A 25,393-nucleotide genomic window follows, 5' to 3' on the forward strand; every position below is an offset into this window, starting at 1 on the left:
AGCTTATTATTTTCAATAGGAAAAATATTCGGGAACCTCATGTGTAATGGTATATCACCCAACCAATTATCTAGCCAAAAAGTCGTATTTGGGCCGTTAGATATTTCTGCCTTGATAACCTTCTTTAGATCTATGCCTCTTCTTACTAAGGTGTCATTTATGCTTACAATCTGCTTCCACGGACCAGCTATAGTAACTTTAGCTGGAATCGCCATCCAGGATCTATTATTTTGATGAAAAACCCAGATTACATTTCTCCATAAGCCATCTCTCTGCACTTTAAAACGCCACCACCACTTTGCTAGCATAGCAAGATTAGCATCCTTAAGTGATCCAAACCCGAGACCCCCATATTCGACTAGTGCTATCGTTTTTTCCCAAGCAACCCAATTCATCTTCGCTATCTCTTCATTACCACCCCAAAAAAAAACTCGTCTAATTCTCTCAAGTGAGTCAATGACCTGTGCCGGTGCCTTGAATAAGGAGAAATAGTATGTCGGGAGGGAATTTAGTACCGATTTTATTAATGTAATTCTGCCTCCATATGAAAGATGTTTGGCCTTCCAAATCGACAATCAGTTTCTGAATATATCGATCACTGGCTCCCAATTTCGAGACATGTTCATGTTAGCACCAACGAACAACCCTAAATGCTTAAATGGAACCGCACCTTTCTTACAGTTCATAATGTTCGCCATACTTTGGATTTCCGGATCGCTTACCCCAAAACCATAGACATTACATGTTACTAGATTAACTTTGAACCCAGAAATTAGATAGAAATATCTAAGGATTCTTCTAAGATTCGCCATATTGTTCTACGACCACTCACCGAGAAACATAACGTCATCTGCATACATGAAATGAGAAATATATGGACCATTATTTGTACATGTAATACCTTTAAATAGTTCTTCAGAAATCGCTTGCTTCATAATCCCAGTTAACGCCTCCTTAACTATAACAAATAGAAAAGGTGAAAGTGGATCCCCTTGTCTAAGCCCGCTTGTACAAGCAAACTCCCTAGTAGGAGAACCATTTACTAGGACCGATGCCTTCGCCGATATAAGAGTTGCCATAACCCATTTACGCCATTTACAAGGAAAATTCATTTGCATCATAATGGAATCAAGAAAATTCCAATTGACCGAGTCATATGCTTTATGAAAATCCACTTTGAAGAACATGGCCTGTTTTTTAGACTTTTTTAACCACCCAATAATCTCATTTAACATTAATGGTCCATCAATGATACTTCTACCTGCTAGAAAAGCCGATTGTTCCTCCGAAATAAGGTTCCCAATCACCCCCTTTAGACGGTTAACCAAAACCTTTTATACGACTTTGTTAATAACTCCAATCAAGCTGATGGGGTGAAAATCAGACGGAGAGCTAGGTGTTGATGCAGATTTTGTGTCCGATGCTTGTCGAATAGATTAGTTTTATTTTATGCTGAATTTGTAATAGTTAGTGAAACGGTCAAACGAACGTGTATAGACCCGCTCGTTTGAAGTGGTCAAACGAGAGGGTTGTTGGTTTGACCGTGTGTGTGTGTTGCTAGACAAAGTATGGTTGTGCTATAATGGGTGTCGAAGGATAAGGCATCGAAGGATTATGAATATCCTTCGATGAGCTCGAAAGATACACATCGAAGGATGGACCTCGAAGGATATCATTCGAGGTATGTGTGTATCTTTCGAAGACTGTCTGATCGATAGATGATGTTTCGACCAGTCAGTCTGATCCTTCGACCTGCAGCCTGTGTTTTGGTATAAATACCAACACTTTGTCATTTGCAACACAAGAGTGAGAGCACAAGTGTGTGCTAGAGAGTGAATGGAGGTCTGAGACCTCACCGGGAGAAATCACCACTTGGTTTCTCCCCGGATGTATACTTCTTTGGTATTAGTTCGGTTGTCATGTAACCGGGCCGACTTGTAATGTTTACTACCGGATTAATACAAAGTTTGTTGGTTATCATCTCTCTTATCTCTTCCATCTTTGAACATAAACATAAAATCACGGTTTCGGTCCCGAAACCTGGACCTACAATTGGTATCAGAGCCATGGTGCCCGATTTAGTAAAACTAACCGTTTACTAAGTCACATGTGCTCTAGATCTGTGATTTTTGTGGGTTTTTGTTCAAGATGTAAAAAGGTGAAAATGAGAAAAACCCAGATCTGGACCCGGATATCCAGATCTGTGCTAAACCGGGTTTGGTTTTATGTTTTTCTCTAAAACATTCAAGTTATCATCATCAGAAACTGATTTTCGTGAAGTGTTTTCGTCAGATCTGCAGATGAACAGTCCTCCGTGTTCTTGATGCTCTTGACAGCTTCAAATTTCGAAAGATGCTGTTTGTCCATCGAAAGATTGAACAGTTTTCGAAGGATCAAACAGAATTCAAATTTCGAAATTTTCATGCTTCGAAGGATTCCTTTTTGGGTATTATTTTGAAAGTCAAATCTGCTTGGGAAAAGTTGTTGTCAGATCATACTCTTTTGCCGAAAGTTGGTCACCTACCACATCAACTTTTCACCAACCTGTCGTACCTTCTGTCCTTGTGTCAGAACCATCGAAAGATAACTTTCGATCTCGAAAGATCATCCTTCGATCAAGGAGATTCGAAAGATGAACAGGAGTGCTCGAAAGATCATCAGTTCTTCGAAGGATCAAAAAGACTTCGAAGGATCAACTCTGAAGTGTACGAAGGATCAGCCATGTCCAACTTCGAAAGGTGTTCGAAAGATCTGTGACATGTGCTCGAAAGATGCTCGAAAGATATGTGACATGCGCTCGAAAGACTTACGAAAGATCATCTTTCGAAGCTGTCTTGGTGTTTATCTTTCGTTTGATGCAGATGTTTCGAAGGATCCAGATGTTGTGGAATTTTATGAGCTCAGACAGTTTGTTGGGGTTAATCATTTAATTCACTTGGAGTCGGGTCGGGTGTTCGCAAGGATTATTCAAACCGGGCTTCAAAATTTCAACATCAAAATTCGTACGGGCTTTGGGAACACGCGGGGTGATGCAGCATGATGAACACAAGAGATGATGAAAACTTAATGTTTGAAAAAAATTGTGGGGTAGTCACGGTTACTGATGCAATGGCAAAAATGGTAACGTGACTATTATGGGCCAAACACAACAGTTCCGCTTAGTGGAGGGAATTGGTGAATATTTGACGACAGTTTCTTTGAAGTGGAAAGAATCTGTTAAGGTTTAGAGATTTTACCAAAGAAATGGGGGGATAAAAATTTTCAAATGTTGAATTTCTTCGGTAAATTTCTAAACGCAATCATAGGTATGCTTAAAGATCAAGACTTGATGCAGTTGTTATAGAATGGAACCCTTATCAAATGCCGGTTGGAGTATTGGAAGATCAGCGGAAGATCGGTCAATTGAGTCCTTTGAGGAAATTGCACAACACTCAAACACGGATGCGCGTACTCTGAGGGGGAAGCTTTATACAATGAGCGTCGAGATACTACTTACCTGGATCATCGGTCAAGGGGGAATTTGTTTACACAGAAGATGATTACTTGACTGAAGATCGATGATTGCAATTGCATTTTCAGCATTCGACAGCAACGGACAAGGGGGAATTTGTTGATGCAGATTTTGTGTCCGATGCTTGTCGAATAGATTAGTTTTATTTTATGCTGAATTTGTAATAGTTAGTGAAACGGTCAAACGAACGTGTATAGACCCGCTCGTTTGAAGTGGTCAAACGAGAGGGTTGTTGGTTTGACCGTGTGTGTGTGTTGCTAGACAAAGTATGGTTGTGCTATAATGGGTGTCGAAGGATAAGGCATCGAAGGATTATGAATATCCTTCGATGAGCTCGAAAGATACACATCGAAGGATGGACCTCGAAGGATATCATTCGAGGTATGTGTGTATCTTTCGAAGACTGTCTGATCGATAGATGATGTTTCGACCAGTCAGTCTGATCCTTCGACCTGCAGCCTGTGTTTTGGTATAAATACCAACACTTTGTCATTTGCAACACAAGAGTGAGAGCACAAGTGTGTGCTAGAGAGTGAATGGAGGTCTGAGACCTCACCGGGAGAAATCACCACTTGGTTTCTCCCCGGATGTATACTTCTTTGGTATTAGTTCGGTTGTCATGTAACCGGGCCGACTTGTAATGTTTACTACCGGATTAATACAAAGTTTGTTGGTTATCATCTCTCTTATCTCTTCCATCTTTGAACATAAACATAAAATCACGGTTTCGGTCCCGAAACCTGGACCTACACTAGGATCTTTAACTTTCGGGATTAGAGCAATGAAAGATGATGTGAAACTGATATTCAGGGATCCTTCATAATAGAATCTATTAAATAAGCCAACAAAGTCATCTTGTAAGTGTTCCCAGCACCTTTTAACAAATGAGAAATTGAACCCGTCAGGACCAGGAGCTCGGTCCCCCTCGCATTCTCATATGGCATTTTTAATTTCCACAATTGAAAAAGGTGCTTCCAACATAACTGCTTCCGAATCAGAAATGGTAGAAAGGTTCGGGCACATAATACCAAGTCTAGCACCCATAGGCTCCGTAAATTGTTTACTAAAAATTTCATAAAAGACTTCTTTAATAACTACTGGATTTGACACCCATACCCCGTCAACCTTCAGGGCATTAACTCGGTTAATGCTGATGTTCGAGTTGATAATGTGATCGAAGAACGCAGAATTTTCGTCCCCCTCAACTGCCCATCTTGCTCGTGATTTTTGTCGGGTATCCAAAAATTTCAGCCTATCCAGTTCCGACACAACACTTTTGCAATCAGCCCTTTCATGTAATTCATCTTCCAACAATAGCCTTTCTTCTGCAAGATTATCCAATACTGTCGCGCGTTTCTTTTTATCTTCGTACACACCTTTTGTACGACTCCTTTCCTGTTTTATCCAGCCCTTAATGTTATTTTTTAGCCATCTCAATTTAATTGCAATCGCCAAGTCCTCCGGCACATTAAAAGTGAAATTACCACAAACTTGATTCACAAAATCCAAAAAACCATGTAGCTCGCACCATGAATTGAAAAATCTAAAGGGTATGTGACCAAAGTCCGTTTGGATCGTGGATAAAATGATCAGTCTGTGATCCGAAGCTACTCTGTCCAGCGTAAGCACAGACGCCGTTGGCCACTTTTGCATGAAACCAAGACATACTAAATAACGATCGAGCTTACTCAATTTATCACCTCTATCCGAAATATAAGTAAATTTACCTCCAACCATATTATATTCCTGCAATCCCGCAACCAATATAAAGTGATTAAATGCTTCAGCATTTGAGGCATTGAACTCCGAATTTCTCCTTTCTGACTCATCACGTACCTCATTGAAATCTCCCATCAATATACATAGGCCCTGAATTGAATTTTTAACTTCTAAAATGTTGATACATAACGCCCTCCTGTTAACCGCATCATTAGGCGCATAAACATTGACGAAATTTATGCGATACCCAGATTGATTTAGAACCCCCGAGACCACCATAAAATACCCATTTTTTATGACATTTTCACATGTAAATATAGACGGACACCAAAGACACACTAATCCCCATGACCTGCCTTGAGACTCAACCACTGCATGTTGAAACAAAGATCGACCTTAATCGCCAAGCATCATAAAAATGAAAAGGTACGCCGGTTCATAAATGAAAAGGCATGCACGCTTAATGGTTGGTGTCTTCCACTGTTTCTTTATATTACTTATGTATTGCAATGGTTGATGTCTTCTACCGTTTCGTTATATTACTTATGTTTTATAATTATTTATGCATAAATCATCACATGTATTTGCATCATATGAGTAATCAAAATGATACGAAACCAAATGCTTTTTCATAAATTGAATTATCAACTTCAATTTAAAACTAAGTTAAGAAAAAGTGTACGATATTTATAGGTTACTGTTATGCACTCATCCGAACCATTATACCCTTTCCTGAAAGGATGCATCGTTTTCTTTTATTAAAGTAATACATTAAAGGATGTGTTACTAATATATTAAAGAGATATATTAATCTTAAGAATTTTCGCATAAGATAGTGATACTAAAAAATTCGTAATCAGCATCTCGTCGTAACGCACAGGCTAACGTAAACTCGTTATATATAAATAAAAAAATCTAGATGTCAATGGATTGTAGAGAGTATTTTTAAACAAATATAAATAAAATTTAAAAATAAATATAAAGACTAACATGATTAATGAAAACAAAGGAACCATTGCTACCATTTTCGTGTAGTTAAGGGACTTTGGCTTAAATTTAAAATAAAATATAATAATTCATGAAACACTAGCTACGGTGTTACTTTTTTTGTCTTTTAGTGTTTTCACCTTTTAGTCAAAGTTTCATTTACATGGTGTTTTATGGGTTTCGTTATTTTTTTTGTTTAGTTAATGCTCCACGCGAGTTATGTTTATCTACGTTTCAACATGAATTTACGTAACATTGCTTTTAGACCGACTGGTTGTTTTTAAGGTTTTTTAAACCGCCTAACCCTCATATCTAAATACACCATTAAGACATGTTTTTTTATCTATGTTTAAACCGGCATGTTGTAATGTGTACTTGTCGTGTTTATTGTATATACGCTTTATTGTATTGTTCGAACGAAATTCAACCTAAATTTAATAATCAAAAGTTAAAACAATAACAAATATAAAAACAATTAAATTGTATTTAATCTACCTTTTAGATTAAAAAAAAAAGGAGAAGGATGGCCTTAATGAATAATATACGTCCCCATAAGACAAGTGATCCAACTATCCAAGTTTCCAACCAATGCTCAGCAGGCCCAATTGCTAATGACTAACTATGGCACTGTGCGTGAAATAAGGCCCACTAAATTTCAGCCCAACGGCCCAGGAAATCTAATAGAATAATAGCTTTTGCTTCTGTTGGTTGTTGGACACACCGAACACATAGGGCCCAATATCCCCCTATTGTCGGGATCATCCTGTCAACAGCCCACTAGGTTACATTGTCTTGCGATATAGATTAAGAAAATAAAGTATCATCGTTTATAGAATTGACCAACACATATATACACGCATGAGCAAAATTCGATGATTATTTGTGAAGACGAAGTTCAATGATTTCAAAACTGGACCGAATCGACAGTGGCGAAACTTGAACGAAAACTCAGTACCGACAGTCAAACAAAGAACTGCTTCCATTTAGGCGTGGTTATTATGACGCCGACCAGTTGAACCGAGGTACTATATCGATGGTTATGCTTATTTTCAAATTTTATTTATTTGTTTATTTATATATTTTCTTTTCAACTAATAGCAAAATAAGTTTATCGGAAAATTTATATATTTTCCTTTTAACTAATAGCAAAATAAGTTTATCGAAAAAAAAATAGATTTATTTATTTAAGACTTTAAATTTTGTTAACGTTACAAACATACACAAAAACTAAGAGAGTGTAAATCAACGTCATACAATTTTTGAAACTGTCTAACCCAAGGGTGTTCAAAAATATATAGATACAAAACTAAATCCCAAAATCCCTATCTAAATTATTTGAAATTTTGGATATCCAAAAGCCGGAAATCAGAATTTTCGGATTCGGATATAGATTTCTAAAAATTTCGGATAATCGGATTATACAATATTAGAAAACTAAAGAGAAATATATATATATAGGGTGGAGTTCTAGAGTGAACATTACTATATTTGTGAACTGAGTAAATAAATCCTGGCTATTGATTTACATTTGTGTATACACACGTGTATTGATAATCAACGGTTAGGATTAATTCACTAGTGTTCACTATCAAGGGGGTTGTTCACAAATGAACCTAACCCAATATATATGTTGTATAAGTACCATGTTTAGTTTAAATATACGAAAAAAAAAATAGTAAATAATCGGATTTGAATGTGGATTAATGAATGTTTTTTTCAATGTTGGAAATTTGGATAATCAAATACATGTTGAGTTTTAAATATACCTGGCAAAACGGTCGGGATGGGTCAGGTGGCGGGACAAAACGGGTTTGGGTCAAAACAGGTTCAGGTCGAAAGAGGTCGATTAAAAAGAGGGTTGTTTTAGTCCGACTTGGATAGAGTGCGGGTGCGGACGGGTTCGGGTCGAAATGGGTCCAGGTTAGAACGGTTTCGGGTTGGGTCGGGTTGGTTTAAAATGTTAACTTCTGCACAGTAACCATCATAACTTATAAGATAATATATTCTATTTTCATCCTTTTCCATTAATTGTGTTATGGTTTCTTATATACATTCATGGTGTTTTACTGTAAAACACAACGCCATGAATCACTATACAATTAAAACAAAATAGACAAAACACCATGAGCTAAAATAGCCGATCCAAACATATTTTTTCTCCATATAAGTATAGCAATATGTTACTCATATTAAAGATAAAAAACACTTGCTATTATGGTGTAATTTAAAAAAAAAGTTACGTATAAAAAGTTATTGATGCTTAAAAAACACGGCAGGAACTTGCATGTGCATTGCATGTGGGTTTTTAAATTTAAAAATGTTAAATTTACCTTTATATCCTTAATATAGAAACTTAATTATTTTAATTGTAAACACTATTTACAATTTGGCATTATAATCTCAACCATGAGATTATAGATCAAAGGGTGTAGATTCCTTTCTACACTTCTTACAAATAGGGATGGCAAAAATATCCGAGCCCGACGGGTATACCCGAAACCCGACACAAATGGGACGGGTATACCTGATAGCCGACGGATATTGAGCCGGGTATGGGATTAATATTAAAAATTTTCACGGGTATGGGTCGGGTATGGGATTAGGTGATACCCGACCCGATTACCAGAACTATATACCAGATTATATACCCGATTTTTTTAATTTATACTTTTATTTTCTATAAACCCTTATCTATTAGTGATTTATTTTAGTATGTTTATAATATGAAAAAATAAATTTTCTTTTAGTATATGCATTTGATAATACTATTTATATTTTGTATGTTATGAAGTATAGGGGACCGCTAAAATGAGAACCACCACGAGTTGTAAGAACCACGAGAACCGCGACCTGCGGGTGGCCGTTGACCACGAAATTTTTTTTACACCTAGATCCGTATATTTTAAGACCGGGTGTAAATTTTGGGTTCAAACGGCGCGCCCGAGGGGGTAGTTTTTTACGCCCAAAGTTTGGTTAAAAAAAAGAAAAATTAAAAAAATTAAAAAAACCCAAACTTTGGGCGTAAAAAACTACCCCCTCGGGCGCGCCGTTTGAACCCAAAATTTACACCCGGTCTTAAAATATACGGATCTAGGTGTAAAAAAAATTTCGTGGTCAACGGCGGGTCGCGGTTCTCGTGGTTCTTACAACTCGTGGTGGTTCTCATTCTAGCGGTCCCCATGAAGTATATATGCATGTAAGTGTATAAGTATTGTAAAGTTATTATTAATTTATAATAAAACTTATATGTATGTAATGTACATTTTTAATTTATAATAGTTGTTGTATAAATGAAATAATATAATAATTACAATAGTAAAAAAATGTATTTAGAAATTTCAACGTATATCTTTTAACAAACTAATGGGTAAATCCGATATACGACGGGCAATTACCCGACGGCATAGTTGTCAATAGCGAATAGCGGACGATAGCGACAAACTACCTATACGCTACGTAGCGATAGCGATCAAATAGCGGGCGCTATTTCTTGTTTAGCGATACACTAGAAGAAAATTTTAGAAAAAATTTGTATGTATATTTAACCAAAAAATATAAAAAAGCTAAAAATTTTACAAAAATCTCGCTATTTACCGCTATTTGTCGCTACCAGCTATATAGCGACACATGAGCGCTACGCTACGCTATTCGCTATAGCGGGCGCTATGCTCGCTATTAATAACTATGCCCGACGGGTATTGGGTCGGGTATGGGACGCGATTTTATAACCGGGTACGGGTATGGGATTACCAATACCCGAACCCGAACCCGACCCATTGTCATCCCTACTTACAAAACACCCTTTTTACAATAACTCTACTCTTAAACATTTAAATAATGATCAGATAATTATTTGAATAAAAATAAAATATTTTTGAGGGAAAAGGAGAGATTGTCGTCTGACACTATTTGGAACTGTTTATTATAAGTTAGATTAGATACAAGTCCCATCTAAAAGTAAAACAAAAGATTGACAAATTTTTCAAATTGGAGTTAATTACACATATGGTTCTTGTGGTTTATTGAAAATAACACATATGAGTACTAACTTATTTTTTTAACAGTTTCAGGTTTTATGGTTTCGATTTTGTAACAGCTTTGAGTATTAAGGCTAATTGCCCTTAATTTTTCTGTTAAACCAGCGTAAAATGACTTACATACCCTTATATAATTATTTGTCAGTACTCAAATGTGTTACCTTCAACAAACCACAAGGATTATCTGTTTAATTAACGCTAAAAGATATAAAAACTCATTACACTTGTCAAAAGATATATTATAAAATATGCTACATATAAATATTTATTAATTATATTTCTAAAATTAATATAGAGGGAACACTGTATTGGGGACAATGTTTAGTTTTTAATTAAAATAACTTTTTAGGGGGAGGTTCATTTGATAAAAAAAAATTAAATTGAGAAGAAAAAGAACAAATGGTACAATTATAAAACATCAAATACTTTTTTCTCTTATCTCATTTATTAATATCTTTGACTGATTAATTAGTCATAAAGACTATCATTCTCCACATTAAAAATTTTGCCTACGCACATTAAAATTTATCCTACACGTTTTGAAATTTATCCTACACATATTGCAATTTATTCTATACACCTCGTAATGTACCCTACACTTAAAATTAATTTTTTTTCTTCTTTAAAAAAATATATATTTTGAAAATAAGTTAAAAATTTAATGTAATTAGCTATTAAAAAGGAATACTAACAATTAATGATCTATATAAGTTTACCAACATACACTTACACTAATATTAAATACAAAAATTAAATGAAGTAAAATGAAGCATTCTTGTTGGTTAAAATTTCTTCTTTTTTATTCGTATAAAAAAATTATTCTCATTTGAATCCTCCACTAACTTTTTATATAACTATTTTCAAAAAGAGTTATGATATATATAAAACTTATACGTATTATCTCAATGTAATATACACACACATTTTTTTTCTTTTCTATTATAATCGGACCAACAAATTTTTATTACGATTCTTTGTTTGGTTTAATTAATATTATATTATTTAAATATTATGTCATGTCATGTAATATTAATTATATTATGTGATGTCATGTTATCTAAACTAAATACATAATATAATTTATAATATAATATGACATGATAAAATATAATATAATATAATATAATATAATATAATATAATATAATATAATATAATATAATATAATATAATATAATATAATATAATATAATATAATATAATATAATATAATATAATATAATATAATATAATATAATATAATATAATATAATATAACATCATATAACATAACACATAACATAATATTAATATAATATATTATTAAATAAACTAAACAAAGAATAATATTAGATAATATAATATTAACTAAACTAAAAAAAAATTGTAATAAAATTTGTAGATCCCAATATAAAAAAAGATAAAAAAAATTGTGTGTTATACTATATTAAATATAGACAAAATGACAGTGCACGTCCTTTAGGTTTACCTAAAAGTACAGTGCACGTCCTTAACGTTTAAAAGTTGCACTGCAAATCCTTTACATTTAATTTTGTTGCATTGCAAGTCCTTTATGGCTAACGGTGTTAACTTTTACCATTAAATCCCCCACGTGCCTCCCACGTGAGGGGTATATCCGTCCATTCCCTTCATTCTTCCCCTTTAAAACCCAGTCTTCAACATTTCACTACATCCCCTTCCTCTCTGTTTTAACCCTAACCCCAATATTCAGAGAATCGGTGCCATCCTTCCTCACCTGAAGAAAATAATGGAGAGATTGCATTCCGGCCAACAAAACAAACCACCTTCCCTCTCAGGTTAAACCGCCGGCAACCGGAGCCGGTATTCTGGCGTCGGACCTCCTGCCATTTCCAAAACAATCTGACGAACACCCTCCTTTCTGTTATTCACAGCCCACACCCACCTCAGGAATTAGTAGAGTCAGAGAGTGAAGCAGAGAGAAGCTGAAGAAAGAACACGGTGGAACCGGCATCGAGCTCCGGCAAGGTACGACGATGGCGGAAGAACAAGAGAAAGAAAGAGAACCGGCGGAGCCGGAGCCATCTCCGACGATAGCGGTACTTCAGGCGATGGGGCCTGTAATTCCTCCTGACGAGTCACCGACGGTGGTACAAATTGGATCTCAGCAAACGAAATCGGCAGGTGTGACGGCGACAACATGCATTCTTTCAGTTCATGACTTCATCGGTTCGGGTATACTCACATCTGATTTCTCGAGTTCTCTGTGACTTTTGATTGGTGAAATTATGTACATATGCTTGGTGATAAATTGCTGATATGTTTGTTGGAATTGTTGACCGATCAATTTGGGGACCTTGTATGTATGCCGTGACTGTAAAAGTTGATCTGGTAATTTGTTATGTAAATGGTTTGAGTTCTATAATAAAGGGCTGCATTGCTCGAGTTTAGTAGGAATGATTGTATGATTGTGTACAAATAAAACGTTATTAAAGATTCATATCTGTTAATGATAATCTTGGAATGAACTGTTTTAATCTTGGGTTTTAAAGGGGGAGAATGAAGGGAATGAACGGACATACCCCTCACGTGGGAGGCACGTGGGGGATTTAATGGTAAAAGTTAACACCGTTAGCCATAAAGGACTTGCAATGCAACAAAATTAAAGGTAAAGGATTTGCAGTGCAACTTTTAAACGTTAAGGACGTGCACTGTACTTTTAGGTAAACCGAAAGGACGTGCACTGTCATTTTGTCTTCAATATAATATGTATGAGTTTTATATTTGTCATAATTCATTTAAATTATTTATATAAAATTAAAAAAAAACTAAACATTGTCCCTACTTTAATTCTAGATATATTATTAAATATTTTTATGTGTTATATTATATTTTATAATATTACTTTTTACAAATATAAATGAGTTTTTATATTTTTCTAAATTAATTACTCAGATAGTCATTGTGGTTTATCAAAGGTAACACCTTAGAGTACTAACAGAAAATTATATAAGGGTAATTTAGTCTTTTTACACATATTTAACAGAAAAGTTAACGGCAGTTAGCCTTAATACTCGAAGGTGTTACAGAATCGAAACCATAACACCTAAAGGACTATCTGTGTAATTAACTCTTCAAATTGCTTACATTATTATCTTTTGTTATGATAAATATCTACTTTAATTATATTTAAACAGTCTTTAAATAATAATCTGATAATTGTTTAAGTAATAAGAAAATCTTTTTGAGGGAAAAGAAGGAATTGTTGCGGGCCATTATTTGCAATTGTTTATTACAAGTTAGATTATATATTTAATTATTGTAAGTATATGCATATATACTTAATTTTATTTAATTATTAGTATATATCTAATAATATATTACTTTAACTACTAGTATCATAATCTACTTAAGTTATTACTTATTATGTATAAATGTATTTATCAGCTAAAAGAAATATGATTGTCTATTATTGTATTTAGATAAATCATAGTTGTATCTAGGCCAAATATGTTAAAGACTTGCAATTTAGTCTCTAGTTCAGCCTTGAGATTGTTTAAGTGAAGTTCGATTTAAGATTTTAGTAAATTGATTTTCTGTTCATTTATAATTACACCTTTGGTTCGAATCACATATTGTTAATAATAATTTATGAAGACGTACTCTCTTTATTTTACATAGTTACAGAGAATAACAAAAAAGAATAATTTGCAAGAAATGAAGAATTATATTTTCAAGTAAAGTTGGAATGCTTTTTATAAATTCCCCCAAGATCATATATTTATTTTATACCCATAAATCATAAATCCATTACAAAGCTAGCCAATCCTTCCACATGCTTAGAAATATTGTACGATGTGCATGTTAAGTTGCACACAAAATACAAATATAAAACCAGAATTTACAACTTAGTACCTCAAAAATAAAAACCATTACAAATAAGGACATCTTAAACTAGTCCTACTACTAGCGGGTGGTTAAAGTCCACCGCCGCCCATGGCTTTAGAGCAAAATGACCTCTCCAAAATAAGTCCTCCGGTAATTAAAAGTATGTATAGAGGACATAGATGTCTTTTCAACGGAATTGGCCACCAGTGAAGGTCTGACCGAAGGACCACCTAGCGGGGGCAACATTGTAGGACACTACAGTCCTACCGTCACTAGTGGTGACTTTGAAAGATAGGGACTGTCCGTTGAGGTAAGAGTTGGATTGCCAATTTTGCCCCCAGTTTCGTGACATTTGTTGCCATCCGGTCCTAGACCCTTTGATAGCAACCGCATGCACATCACCGGCACCACCCACGTTTGTAATCAATACAAGGTTAAAGTAAGAGTGTCCATTGATTTGGAACCTAATTCCACCCCTTCTCCGACAGGGTACCCTACAAAAATAGACATGTTGAAACAAATTAAATTACAATGACATCCGAAGGGTGGTTAAAAACTTAAAATGTCAAAACATACTCGCTATTGAGTAAAGGTGGATATACAAAATGACCTATTTAGTAAGGAGAGGTACATTGGGGTAAATACCTTTAGAGCAACCCTTAAATTACCAAATAATTTAAAAGAATAAACATGCCTAGATAACTAATTTAAAACAAAATAGCACATAGTGTGAATTCGTAATGCTGACAAAAAAATAAATATTATAATAAAAATTACGTATCCACTAAAATGAATTACTAAATTAGATTTTTAGAGATACGATAATGAAATTTAAAATTACTACGCTTGTCTAGTTTGCAGAGTTAACTGTCATTTTCGCCCCTATAGTTTGGTGAAAAATGTCACCTCAGTTCAAAAAAAAATTGCGCTAGTTCCATCATCAACATTAACGTGCCACTTTAGTCCAAAAAGATAACGCCTTGCGCCAGTTCCGTCCTCAACGTTTTTAACGGCGCGTTATTTTTTTGAACTGAAGTGACACGTTTAAAAAATGTTGAGAACGGAAGTGGCGCAAAAATTTTTTTGGACGGAAGTGTCATTTTCCACCAAACCACATGAACGAAAATGGCAATTAACTCCTAGTTCGCGGTTCAACCGGTCCAACCCATATTACAAAAATACCCTTAGGTTTTAACTTAAATTACCAAAATACCCCTAAAGTTAGTTAAAAATTAAACATTAACCAATAATACCTTCTGTAAGCAACAGGGACAACTCCAGCTTTGTATTGTGCAATGTGTTGGAAGATAGGCTGAGAGAGGTCAAAGTGTTGTCTTGGAGGGTCACACCAGCCACCGTTGCTGTTGGGTGGGCAGAAGTTGGTGGCTGTGACCATAATGGTGGCCGGCAAACACCATTGACGGTCGTTAACACATCGGATCTCATAGCAAGACCCACAGCTTAACCCTTTGTTGAACAAAGCTGTACTTAGAGCCGCGGTGTTTGTACCGTATCCTTGACTATATAGATTCCCATACCCACAAGCTCCACCTGTTAAAATTCAATTAAACAGTAAATATCTTTTATTTATTATCGGCTTGTACCGGCGGTAAATCTGGTTCTACCGGTTCAAACCATTAAACCAGTTTGCATTATCTTAAAATTTGATATTTTTAATTTAAAAAAAAAAATATGATATTAAGGTAATATTGAGTTTTTATATTTCCGGTAATTAACCTAGTGTCTTTCATTTTAATATTTCATCAATGTTTAAAGTGTTACCCACCTCGTACAATGCAATATTGTTTATAAGTAATAATAAAAGCTTAATATTTTACAATAAAATAGTTGTTTTTTATATAAAAGCATGATCAGTTACATAAATTCTAATTGAGACCGGATTGTTTTTTGAGATGAATTTGTATTTTATGGAATCTTTGGGTTAACTAGTAACCCGGTTCAACCGTCCGGTTCAATCAGTTGAACCATTTCAGAGTCCAACCCGGCATAATTCAAAAACCGGTTTTTAAAACATTGTTGTTAAATTTAGAAAGAAAAGAAATTAGTAAGTGTTTGAGTTTGCCGTTCTAAAAGTAACTAAACTTTTTGAAAGAAAAAAAAAAGGTGAATGGTGAATGACGTACCCATTGTTCCGGAGGCGTCGCCGCCACCGTAGAAGGTGGCATGAGCATTAGACCAACCACCATTACCAGCTGCTACATAAACATGGGATAACAATGCAAGAAGACCCAGAAGGAAAACACCAAAATGGGCCATGTGTTTGAATATGTGAATTGTGGTGAAGAAATGTTGAAAGGGGTGGGGTGTATATATAGAGGAATTAAATAAGTTGGGGCAGACCGTAATTCCCCTCGTCACTCTTGACTTGGTGTCAATTATGACGCAACTATTGAAATATTATATCAACCTAATATGAAAATTGAAGATTTGAGTTTAGTCGAAACAGGTATTGGTAAGTTAATAAGTTAAAGGCGTTTAATTAATGACTTAACGACGTTTGTGGGTTGATTTGTTTATTTTCGTAGCTTTATTTTTATAAATAAATTATTTAAATAAAGTCAAATTTGATAGGTGTAAATTATAAAGTATAATAATCAGGAAAAAGAAATGTTACATTTCTCAAACAATATTAATTTTCCGTATTTAAGATGTTTGTCTATAAATAGCACTACATTTATTTGAGGGTTTTACGGTGATGCTTTTATTTTGGTATGTGGGGTTGATTCCGGTATAAATCATATTTATCTTACAAACCGTAAGAATAGATCCTAACACTTAAAAAAGTTAAATTAGCACAAACTAAAACAATACATAGGCAAAAGTAGAACTTTTTAATTATATTAGCACATGAAAATTAATCAAAATAATTGATTTTAGCACATATGTGAAATGATATCAGCACTTTTCTTTATCAGCACATTGAAAACAAAAGAAAGATCCAAATAAAGAATTATATGTTTGTGAGCATAGGGTGGAGATACAATAGGAATTTTATTTGGCTAGGAAGGCTAGGAGGTGATCTTGACCATCCATTAAGTTAATCAAGGGCTAAGATTAAATCAGGGAAATTGAAAGGAAGAAAAGAGCCGCGTGAGTTTGTTCAAGGGCATTCTACTCAATCCAAGCCAATAGTTTCTCTCTCCTTCAATTCCCCCCCCCCCAATTTTTTAAACGTTAATAACTCTGTCATACGACATTATTTTTTAATAAAAATTGCACAAAAAAACGAGCGTTTTTTATCTTTAAAACGAGTATACTATTGCTATATTTAAAAAAAAATTAAAACCCAGTTGCGTAAAACGCAATAGAAAAACCACCAGCTACGTAAAACGCAATGAAAAAAAAAACCTAAAAAATGACATTTTTCTAAAACGCAATGCACCAAAAACACAAAGAAATGACTTATTTGTAAAACGCAATGGCCAGAAAACACAAAAAATGTCTTATTTGTAAAACGCAATGGCCAGAAAACACATAAAAATGTGTTTTACCTAAAACGCAATGCACCAAAAACACATAAAAAGGTGTTTTACCTAAAACGCAATGCACCAAAAACACAAAGAAATGTCTTATTTGTAAAACGCAATGGCCAGAAAACACTTAAAATGTCTGTTTTCTAAAACGCAATTGACTGAAAACACACAAAAAAGTGTTTTACCTAAAACGCAATGCACAAAAAACACAAAGAAATGTCTTATTTGTAAAACGCAATGACCAGAAAACACTTAAAAATGACTCATTCTAAAACGCAATGGACTGAAAACACCTAAAAAATGTGTTTTACCTAAAACGCAATGACTAAAAACACTTAAAAATGTGTTTTTTTTTTCTAAAACGCAATAGCCAGAAACCACATAAAACTCTCTTATTTCTAAAACGCAATGGACACATAAAAATGTCTGTCACTGTGAACTGTCTGAATTGTCTATGAATTACTGTCTTCGAAATGAGCCAATTTCTGGAAAATTAATTTTTCTGATGCATTTTTAGTACAGCAATTTAATCGAAAAAAAAAATTTCCGAGCAACCCCAGCCAGGGGCTCTGCCCCTTGGACCCCGCCAGGGGCTGCCGCCCCCGGACCCCCGCCAAGATCGTAAAACGCAATGACTAAATAAAAAACCCAGATCGTGAAAATGAAATTAAAGAATTTCTTACATGGATCGAAGCCGATTTCTTCATCAATTGACGAAATTTGAATGATAGAAACACTTATCAACGCTCGAATCGAACGAATCGAGTGATTATCTCCAAAATCACCCGAAAAAACGAGATTTTTTTATAAAATTAAACTGGGTTTTCTTCAAAAAAAAAAGCTGAAGAACACGTTGATCGAGTTTTGAATCATTGATTGGTGATGAAAATCGCACTATAATGTAGTGATTATTGAGATAGAAAGTGAAGAAATGGTTGAAGATGGTGGGTTTTGAAAATGGTGGGTTTTGAAGTTACTGAGTTTTGAAAAAGGAAGAAGAAAGAGTTGGATTGACTAAAATACCCTTTTTCTTTATTTTAAATGTTGCCACATGTCATAATCCTATGGTTTTCTATCCTTCTAGCCAAAATTAACTTCCTATTTGATCTTTTTCCTGTGAGCATAATTATAAAGAATTCAAGATAATTGATATTATTTAGGTTATCATTTTACCATTTTTTATAATTGTTTAGATATTACATGTCACTTTTTAAATGATTTTTATAGTTTGTATACAAAATGTGGTTTGTATTTGATCCTACTCCTTTGGTATGTTTTCTTATTTAATCATTAGGTTTAGTTCGTGAGTTGGTGGTCCATTGACAAAGTTAAAGTCTAACATTTGAGTTTAGAAGAGGGAGGTATTGCGTTTAAGTCCCATTGATAATCTATCTATTATACTAAATGAATTCTCTTAGACCACATGGGCTATTCTTAGCCAATCAATTGGGTGATGTGGACACCCTCTTAGGCTAGATAATTGTTGATGAGCGCCAAACCCCCTTTTCCTTTATTCTCCGCTCTTTTTCTATTCTCTCACACAATGCATCTTATTTCCTCTTCCTTCGGTCGTACGATTCAAACCCTAAAAATCAGATGGATGCTTCCCTTCAACGATTCCATTGAGAAAACCCTAAAATCTTCCATACGTTTTTGGCTTTTCACATACGCTTGGTCATAACCCTCTCTCTCATCCTCTCAAAATCATTCAAACGGCGAATCCTCTCCTGCGAAACCCTAATCGGCGATTCCTGTCCTCACGGAGAGCAGCAATAACAACCTCTGCAGATCTCCTTATATCTTTCACGTAGCGAACCCTATCATTCATCATTCTCCCAATCGTTCTGATCTTCTACTGGTAACTAACATTTTTCATGCTTGCTTTTATCGTGTTTTACCCTACTTTTGCTTTGATTTTATGTTTGTAAACAAATATTCCAGATTTTTTTGTGTATCGGAACAATTAGGGCTTTCGAATCTGATCAGTTTAACTCGATCATCGAGTGTTTGTTTGATGTAACGATTTGGGTTTTTTTTTTCTTGCTAAATTGATGTTAAAAACATGTCAATTCGGGTTGATTTGGTGAAACTGATTGGGAGCAGCAGTCGGTTAGGGTTAGAAGGGGGTGTTGATGGTCGATTATGGGTGCAAGGGGGAGTAGTTCAACGATGTTGGTTGTGGTGGTTTCGCAGCGGTGAAGATGAGTGGAGGCGGTGGTTGGCTGCACGGATCTGGTAGTAGATGGGTTATAGGTGGGTGTGGTATTCGTGCCATTAGCAAAAGAGATTTAAAAACAAAACTGATGATGCAACAATATCTTTACGAGATTTGATTAAAATTTGATTTACTAAGTGGAATTCCCCTGTCGAAGGTAACAAGTCTTGCTTAAAACTTATAATTTTCTTAGTATGATTTACCGTTTCCACATATTTTTAGTATGATTTAGGGCTTTTTATACAAACTCATGTTAATAGAGCTGGGTGAAATTTGAAATTGTATTGAACTGTATCGAAATTTGTATCAGTAGAGGTCTTTGTTTTGGTTAAAATCTCGAACATACATTATTATTTTTACCTAAAAACAAGCTTATCGTAATATTGTTCTTTTATGCTGGTAAAGTGATTTTCATCATTCAAGCTTAATTTTTTTTGTATATTTAAAAAATTACAACCTTTGTTGTGTGCTTATGACAGGTTGAAGACATGGATCATGGAGGAACTATGTTTCCCTATACATGTATCCATACCGATCTGGCCCATTGAAAGACATTTATATTTTTGAGATGGCAATGGATTCAAAACAATCACTATGCGGTTAGGAGGGGATGTGATTGTTGATGTGATTGTTTTCAGCCGTACATATTGGAACAAGTAATGTTTAATGTTGTTTGATTCTATATTTGAGTTCTTGCAATTAAGTCAATTGACGATCTTGCCCTTAATGTTGTTTTATATTACCGTTATGTGGCTTGGTTAGAAAGTGAGCCTAGCTCGGCTCGGCTAATGACGAGCCAAATTGGCTCGGTTTGGCTCGCTTGGTAGCTCGACTTGGGTTAGCTCGAATTATTTTACTTATAATATATTTTATTTTTATATACATATAATATATTACAAAAAAAGTGATTATTATTTACATGTCTTTAACTACTCATGGCAGAATGGGCATATTTTGCGGGTTGGGGAACGAGCCAAAATGAATTGAGGGTCAAAGGGTATATTTCTATGTGCAAGTCAAAGGAAATTGGTTTGGGCTGGTCATCCCTGCCCATACTTTTATGGTGGGTTTAGATTTATTTTACCAACAAATTGCCACCATTACCTAAACAGAAATGCTGAATTGTTAAATTGTTTTTACAGAATTCATGGTGTCTTTTTGGCTTTTAGAATCCAGACTACAGAGCATAGTGTACCTTCACCAATTCAGATGGATGCTATACATATAGTTGCCAAGGTGTTGCTTGCTATACATACAATTATGCAAGTTTTTATTTGAATTTTGGTCATTTTAATCATAATTTGATTACAAATAAGGTGTTAAAATGGGAAGGTTGAGTGTGTTGGTTAGTAGTTTAAAATGGATCTAGGTCAAAGGTCAAAACGGGTCATTTTTTAGTACGGATTGAAACCTCTAATATTTACAATTATGCAATAATCATAATTCGATTACAATTAAGGTGTTAAAATGGGCTGGTCAAGTGTGTTGGGTAACTGTTTAAACTGGATTCAAGTCAACACGGGTCATTCTTTGGAACAGTTCGAACCCTCGCCTTTATTATTTATAACTATGAAAATTTTTCTTTAGATTATGGTCATATTTAGAATAATTTGATTACAATTAAGATGCTAAATATGGGCGGCTCGAGGTTGTTGGTTAACAGTTTAAACTGGATTTAGGTCAAAACTGGTCATTCTTTGGTATGGGTTGAAACTTCTGAAAAAGATATTTACTTTAGTTCTATATGTAGAACTAAAAGATATTTACTATAATTTTTGAAAAAGATATTTAAAATTATATTTACTATAATTTTTGAAAAAGATATTTAATGAATTGGCAGAGGTGGCAAGGTTTGTTTCTGCAGCTTGATTTCTTCCTCACGTATATAGTCGGATAGACGACTGCAATAATTTTCTTCACAACTGGCATTTATTCTAAGTTAAGAGTTTTGGTTAATATTTTGACAGTATGTTCTTCAATAATATTAACATGAATCTATCTATTATACTAAATGAATTTTTTTAGGCCACATGGCCTATTCTTAGCCAATCATTTTGTTGATGTGGACACCCTCCTAGGCCAGAGAATTCAGAATGAGAGGGAATACTTTTATCATCTTTTCTTTCACGGGCCCTCTTTCTTCTCACGTACTTTTCCCTTTTTCGTTTTATCCCGCACATTAACCCTAATTTCCTCCCAGTAAACCCTAATACTACAACAAATTCTTCCCAGCAAATCGGCGATTCAGTCTCACAAATCCAAGGACGAGATATGTTTCTCATGTTCACCAGTGATATTGTTCTCAATCTTAGTTGTTCTCACCAGTAAACTGTTTTATATGATGTTGCTACGTCCCATCTATTGTTCTCAATCTTAGTTGTTCTGTTGTGGTTCGCAGTTGAGAAGATTTTGATTTGGAAGGCTTCTAATATGCCCATTTACTGTTGCAGGTAATCTGAACCTCACTTTTGTAATGCATTTCAAATTGATCACTTTAATTTTAAAGAATTACCATAAATTAGGGTTGAGATACCACCAACTAGAGGTGAAAAGCATCAATATGATCAGATTTCAAACTTTGTAGAATAGGCTGAGTGGAATTTAGCCATCCGTTATCCTAAGTTAAACTGTTCTTTTTAATTATGGTTGGACTTGATTTGTGATGAATGTCAAGAATCAAGATGATTATTGATTTTAATTCTTTGCTTGGTAAACACACTGTGAAGTTTGAGAACTTAAAAGATCTTTTCAATTTCAGTTCTCTTGCTCTTGATATTTCCATTTTGACCTAAAATCATGACTCAAATGCCACAGGCTCTTCAAGATCATATTAAATTTGCATTTTCAGCTAAAATTGGTGTACTTTAAATGATTTGAGTCAAAACCAAAAAAAAGTCGAAGTGAGGAACATAAAGGTCTAATTTATCATCTCCTATCACTTGATTTTAATAAGATGATTTACGTTTTATTATTCGTAATTAAAGCCATCTGTTAATCTAGGATGAGCTGACTTTTTGTGATTGTTCAAAAGTTGTTCGTTTGGTTGTTGAGGTATTGTCAATAGTTGTCATTAGTTTGGGTTTTTTTAAGTTTTTCATTAGATTTGAAGTGGAAGATAGAAAGTGTTTTTACGGAATCATTAGAGAGATAAATACATTTTCTAAGAACAAGTTAATTGTATAGTTGCAAGTGGTTTCTATCTTTTAAAATGTACTGATAATCAATATATTATATATCTGAGAAAAGCTAAAAAGTATTTTTACATTAGTGCTCTAATAGCTTTTAGTAAAACAATTTAGGAGGGGATAATCATTTGATTATGTCACGTAAGTTTTACCCATTTGCCTTTTAGTTTACTTTTTGAAATTTACCTGTTTGACCTGTTCGTAGGGATGATCATTTGGTACTGAGTACCAGTACCGAATTTTCCGTACCGTACCATACCGAATATTTCGGTTCCGGTACCCAGTTTTGACGAATTTCAATACCGGTATTTTCTGTACCGGTACGTTACTGGTACCACGCTCATCCCTACCGGTTAGCACTTCTTAATAGGTAACTGGTCAAAATTGGCCAGGTTGACACAACAAAAGTTTACTATCTTCTTTTAATAAATTTCTAGAATATCTATCTACTATACTAAAAGAATTCTTCTTAGCCACATGGTCTATTCTTAGCCAATCATTTTGATGATGTGAACATCCTCTTAATCATGAGAATTCACCAATGGGCACCAAACTCTTTTCCTCTTTTCTCCTCAATTCCTTCATTCTTCTTTCACACGCTCCAAATCTTCATTGTCGACTGCTAAAGATGAATCATATCTTCAATCAATCATCCCTAAACGAATCCATAAATGCTCAATAGATTTCATATCTTAAGTCAATTTCCGGTGATGTAAGTTTCGAATTTGACATAGCTTGACCGATTTGTTCTCTCAAGTGTATTGCTGAACAACAACTGGTCTGCACTATTAATCACATTTTTATTTTATTACTTTTTTATTTTTATTTTTTAGGGTTACATTGCTTGACGGGACTTTTAAGGAGGGGAGAAGTGGGAAACAACTACTTTCGGTACAACGACAGAGTTATCGAAGAGTTTTGCTTCAAATGCTTTGATTTCTCACATGTATGGTTTGATGTGGGACTTTGGAGCCATAGGTTTTTAAGTGATTAGATCTTATATTGATGTGTGTTGCATATGTTGTGATAAGAGCTTCCACACCATCTAAATATATTTTTTTTTATTTTCGACTAATATATGTTTTAGTCGGAAAAAAAATAATATGTTTGGGTTGTGTTATATAGCTATCAGTTAGGGTGTTCATGTTTCGGTTTAAAATCGTGAAACCACCCAAACCGGTCAACGGTTCGCCCAAACCGGTCAACGGTTTGGTTGGTTTCGTGGTTGCTTTTTTTCTCTTTTGCTTTCGGTCGGTCAGCTTTAAAAAATTAAAACCGTAGCGAACAGTTTGGTTTTAGGTTTATATCAAAACTGGTTGTATAAAACCGCACCGGATAGTTAGATTTGTATATAATATAACTAATTTGTAGGGATTTCACATTAGGTATCATTATTTTATGATTGACAATTCAAGATTTTGTCCTTAGAATATATATATGATTTATGGTTATTTTTTGGTTTGATTTAGGATATGTTGTTCAAAACAGTTGTAATTGGATTAGTTATATGATTTCCAACACTCCATATATTGATTTTTTTTTACTGTAGTCGGTGGCGTATGCATGAATTCTGGAGCATAAGTGATGGAAAAGTCTCTTTTGCGTCATGGGCAAAGTTCTATTTGACAGGTATTATCAAGTTATTATTAATAATTTAAATTATGAACTTATGTTGAATTGTGTACTTTATGTCAAACACACACACGTAGCAAAATTTCAATTGGATTCATGGAATTAATATTAGTTATTTACTTTCCTATATCATGTAGCACAAATTGTGATGCATTAACAACCCGATAAAACATAAATGGTGCCAAATTTTACATATCAAGATCACCTTGATAAATAAGTTCCACCTTTATAAACGCCATCAATCCCCCCAGGTTCTTATGGTTTTTTTCCAACTGCAAGCAGAAAACTTTTTTTGTTTATTTTTTCGGATTATTATAGATCCCTTTTGTTGCTTTGATTTTAGGCAGTTGTTTTTCTGTTTTTAATTTGGACCCTTTCTTGATAGGTGAGGTTCGTGTATGAATCATTCAAGAAACTGCGTCCTGGGATCCCTTTAAAATGCCTGCATGGAAGGATGAAACAAGTGAAAGGATGTTCATATTGCAACAAAGATCAGTTCTTTTTTATTGTAGTTTAATTTCGGGTGATTGTTCTCGACAAAAGATTTCAAATCTATTTTTTCATCCTTTTATTTTCTTTCTTTAATTTTTATGGTTGAACAACAAAAAATATGATACTACATGTCATGTAAAGAATTCCGACGTTGGGGGGCAAAAAATGACATGCAAACATCACCATGAAGTTAGCCAACCAAGTTAGCTGTTTTTTTTTTTTGTATATACGCTGATTTTGTAACTTGTGAGCTAAATTAATATGGATTTTGTGATA

The 25,393-nt window shown here is 34.3% G+C and overlaps 2 protein-coding genes and 1 long non-coding RNA gene across 8 annotated transcripts; 1 reads left to right on the forward strand and 2 right to left on the reverse strand.

Annotated features, from left to right (window-relative positions):
- Nucleotides 1–4,444: 4,444 nt before the first annotated feature.
- On the reverse strand, nt 4,445–5,365 carry LOC110869446. The gene has a single exon (XM_022118699.1). It carries the CDS (start codon nt 5,363–5,365, stop codon nt 4,445–4,447), a length of 921 nt encoding a protein of 306 aa, XP_021974391.1.
- Nucleotides 5,366–13,963: 8,598 nt separating this feature from the next.
- Nucleotides 13,964–16,410, reverse strand: LOC110871847 (expansin-A10). The gene is made up of 3 exons (XM_022120600.2): nt 16,244–16,410; nt 15,353–15,650; nt 13,964–14,593 (listed from the first exon to the last, which is right to left on the reverse strand). The coding sequence occupies exons 1-3, from the start codon at nt 16,374–16,376 to the stop codon at nt 14,287–14,289; spliced, it is 738 nt and encodes a 245-aa protein (XP_021976292.1). The 5' UTR covers nt 16,377–16,410; the 3' UTR covers nt 13,964–14,286.
- A 2,685-nt stretch (nt 16,411–19,095) lies between these two features.
- LOC110871846 lies at nt 19,096–25,393 on the forward strand. Of its 6 annotated transcripts, XR_002553966.1 has the most exons (9): nt 19,098–19,451; nt 19,697–19,965; nt 20,288–20,464; nt 20,751–20,871; nt 20,951–21,044; nt 22,207–22,258; nt 23,827–23,939; nt 24,543–24,622; nt 25,011–25,393. It is a non-coding gene; the product is annotated as an uncharacterized LOC110871846 (long non-coding RNA). The 6 variants fall into 6 exon arrangements; XR_004864590.1 differs by having other exon boundaries at nt 19,096–19,965; nt 24,969–25,393; XR_002553964.2 differs by having other exon boundaries at nt 19,097–19,965.

This window comes from Helianthus annuus, chromosome 8 (assembly GCF_002127325.2).
Source record: "Helianthus annuus cultivar XRQ/B chromosome 8, HanXRQr2.0-SUNRISE, whole genome shotgun sequence".
Classification (NCBI taxonomy): Eukaryota; Viridiplantae; Streptophyta; class Magnoliopsida; order Asterales; family Asteraceae; genus Helianthus; species Helianthus annuus.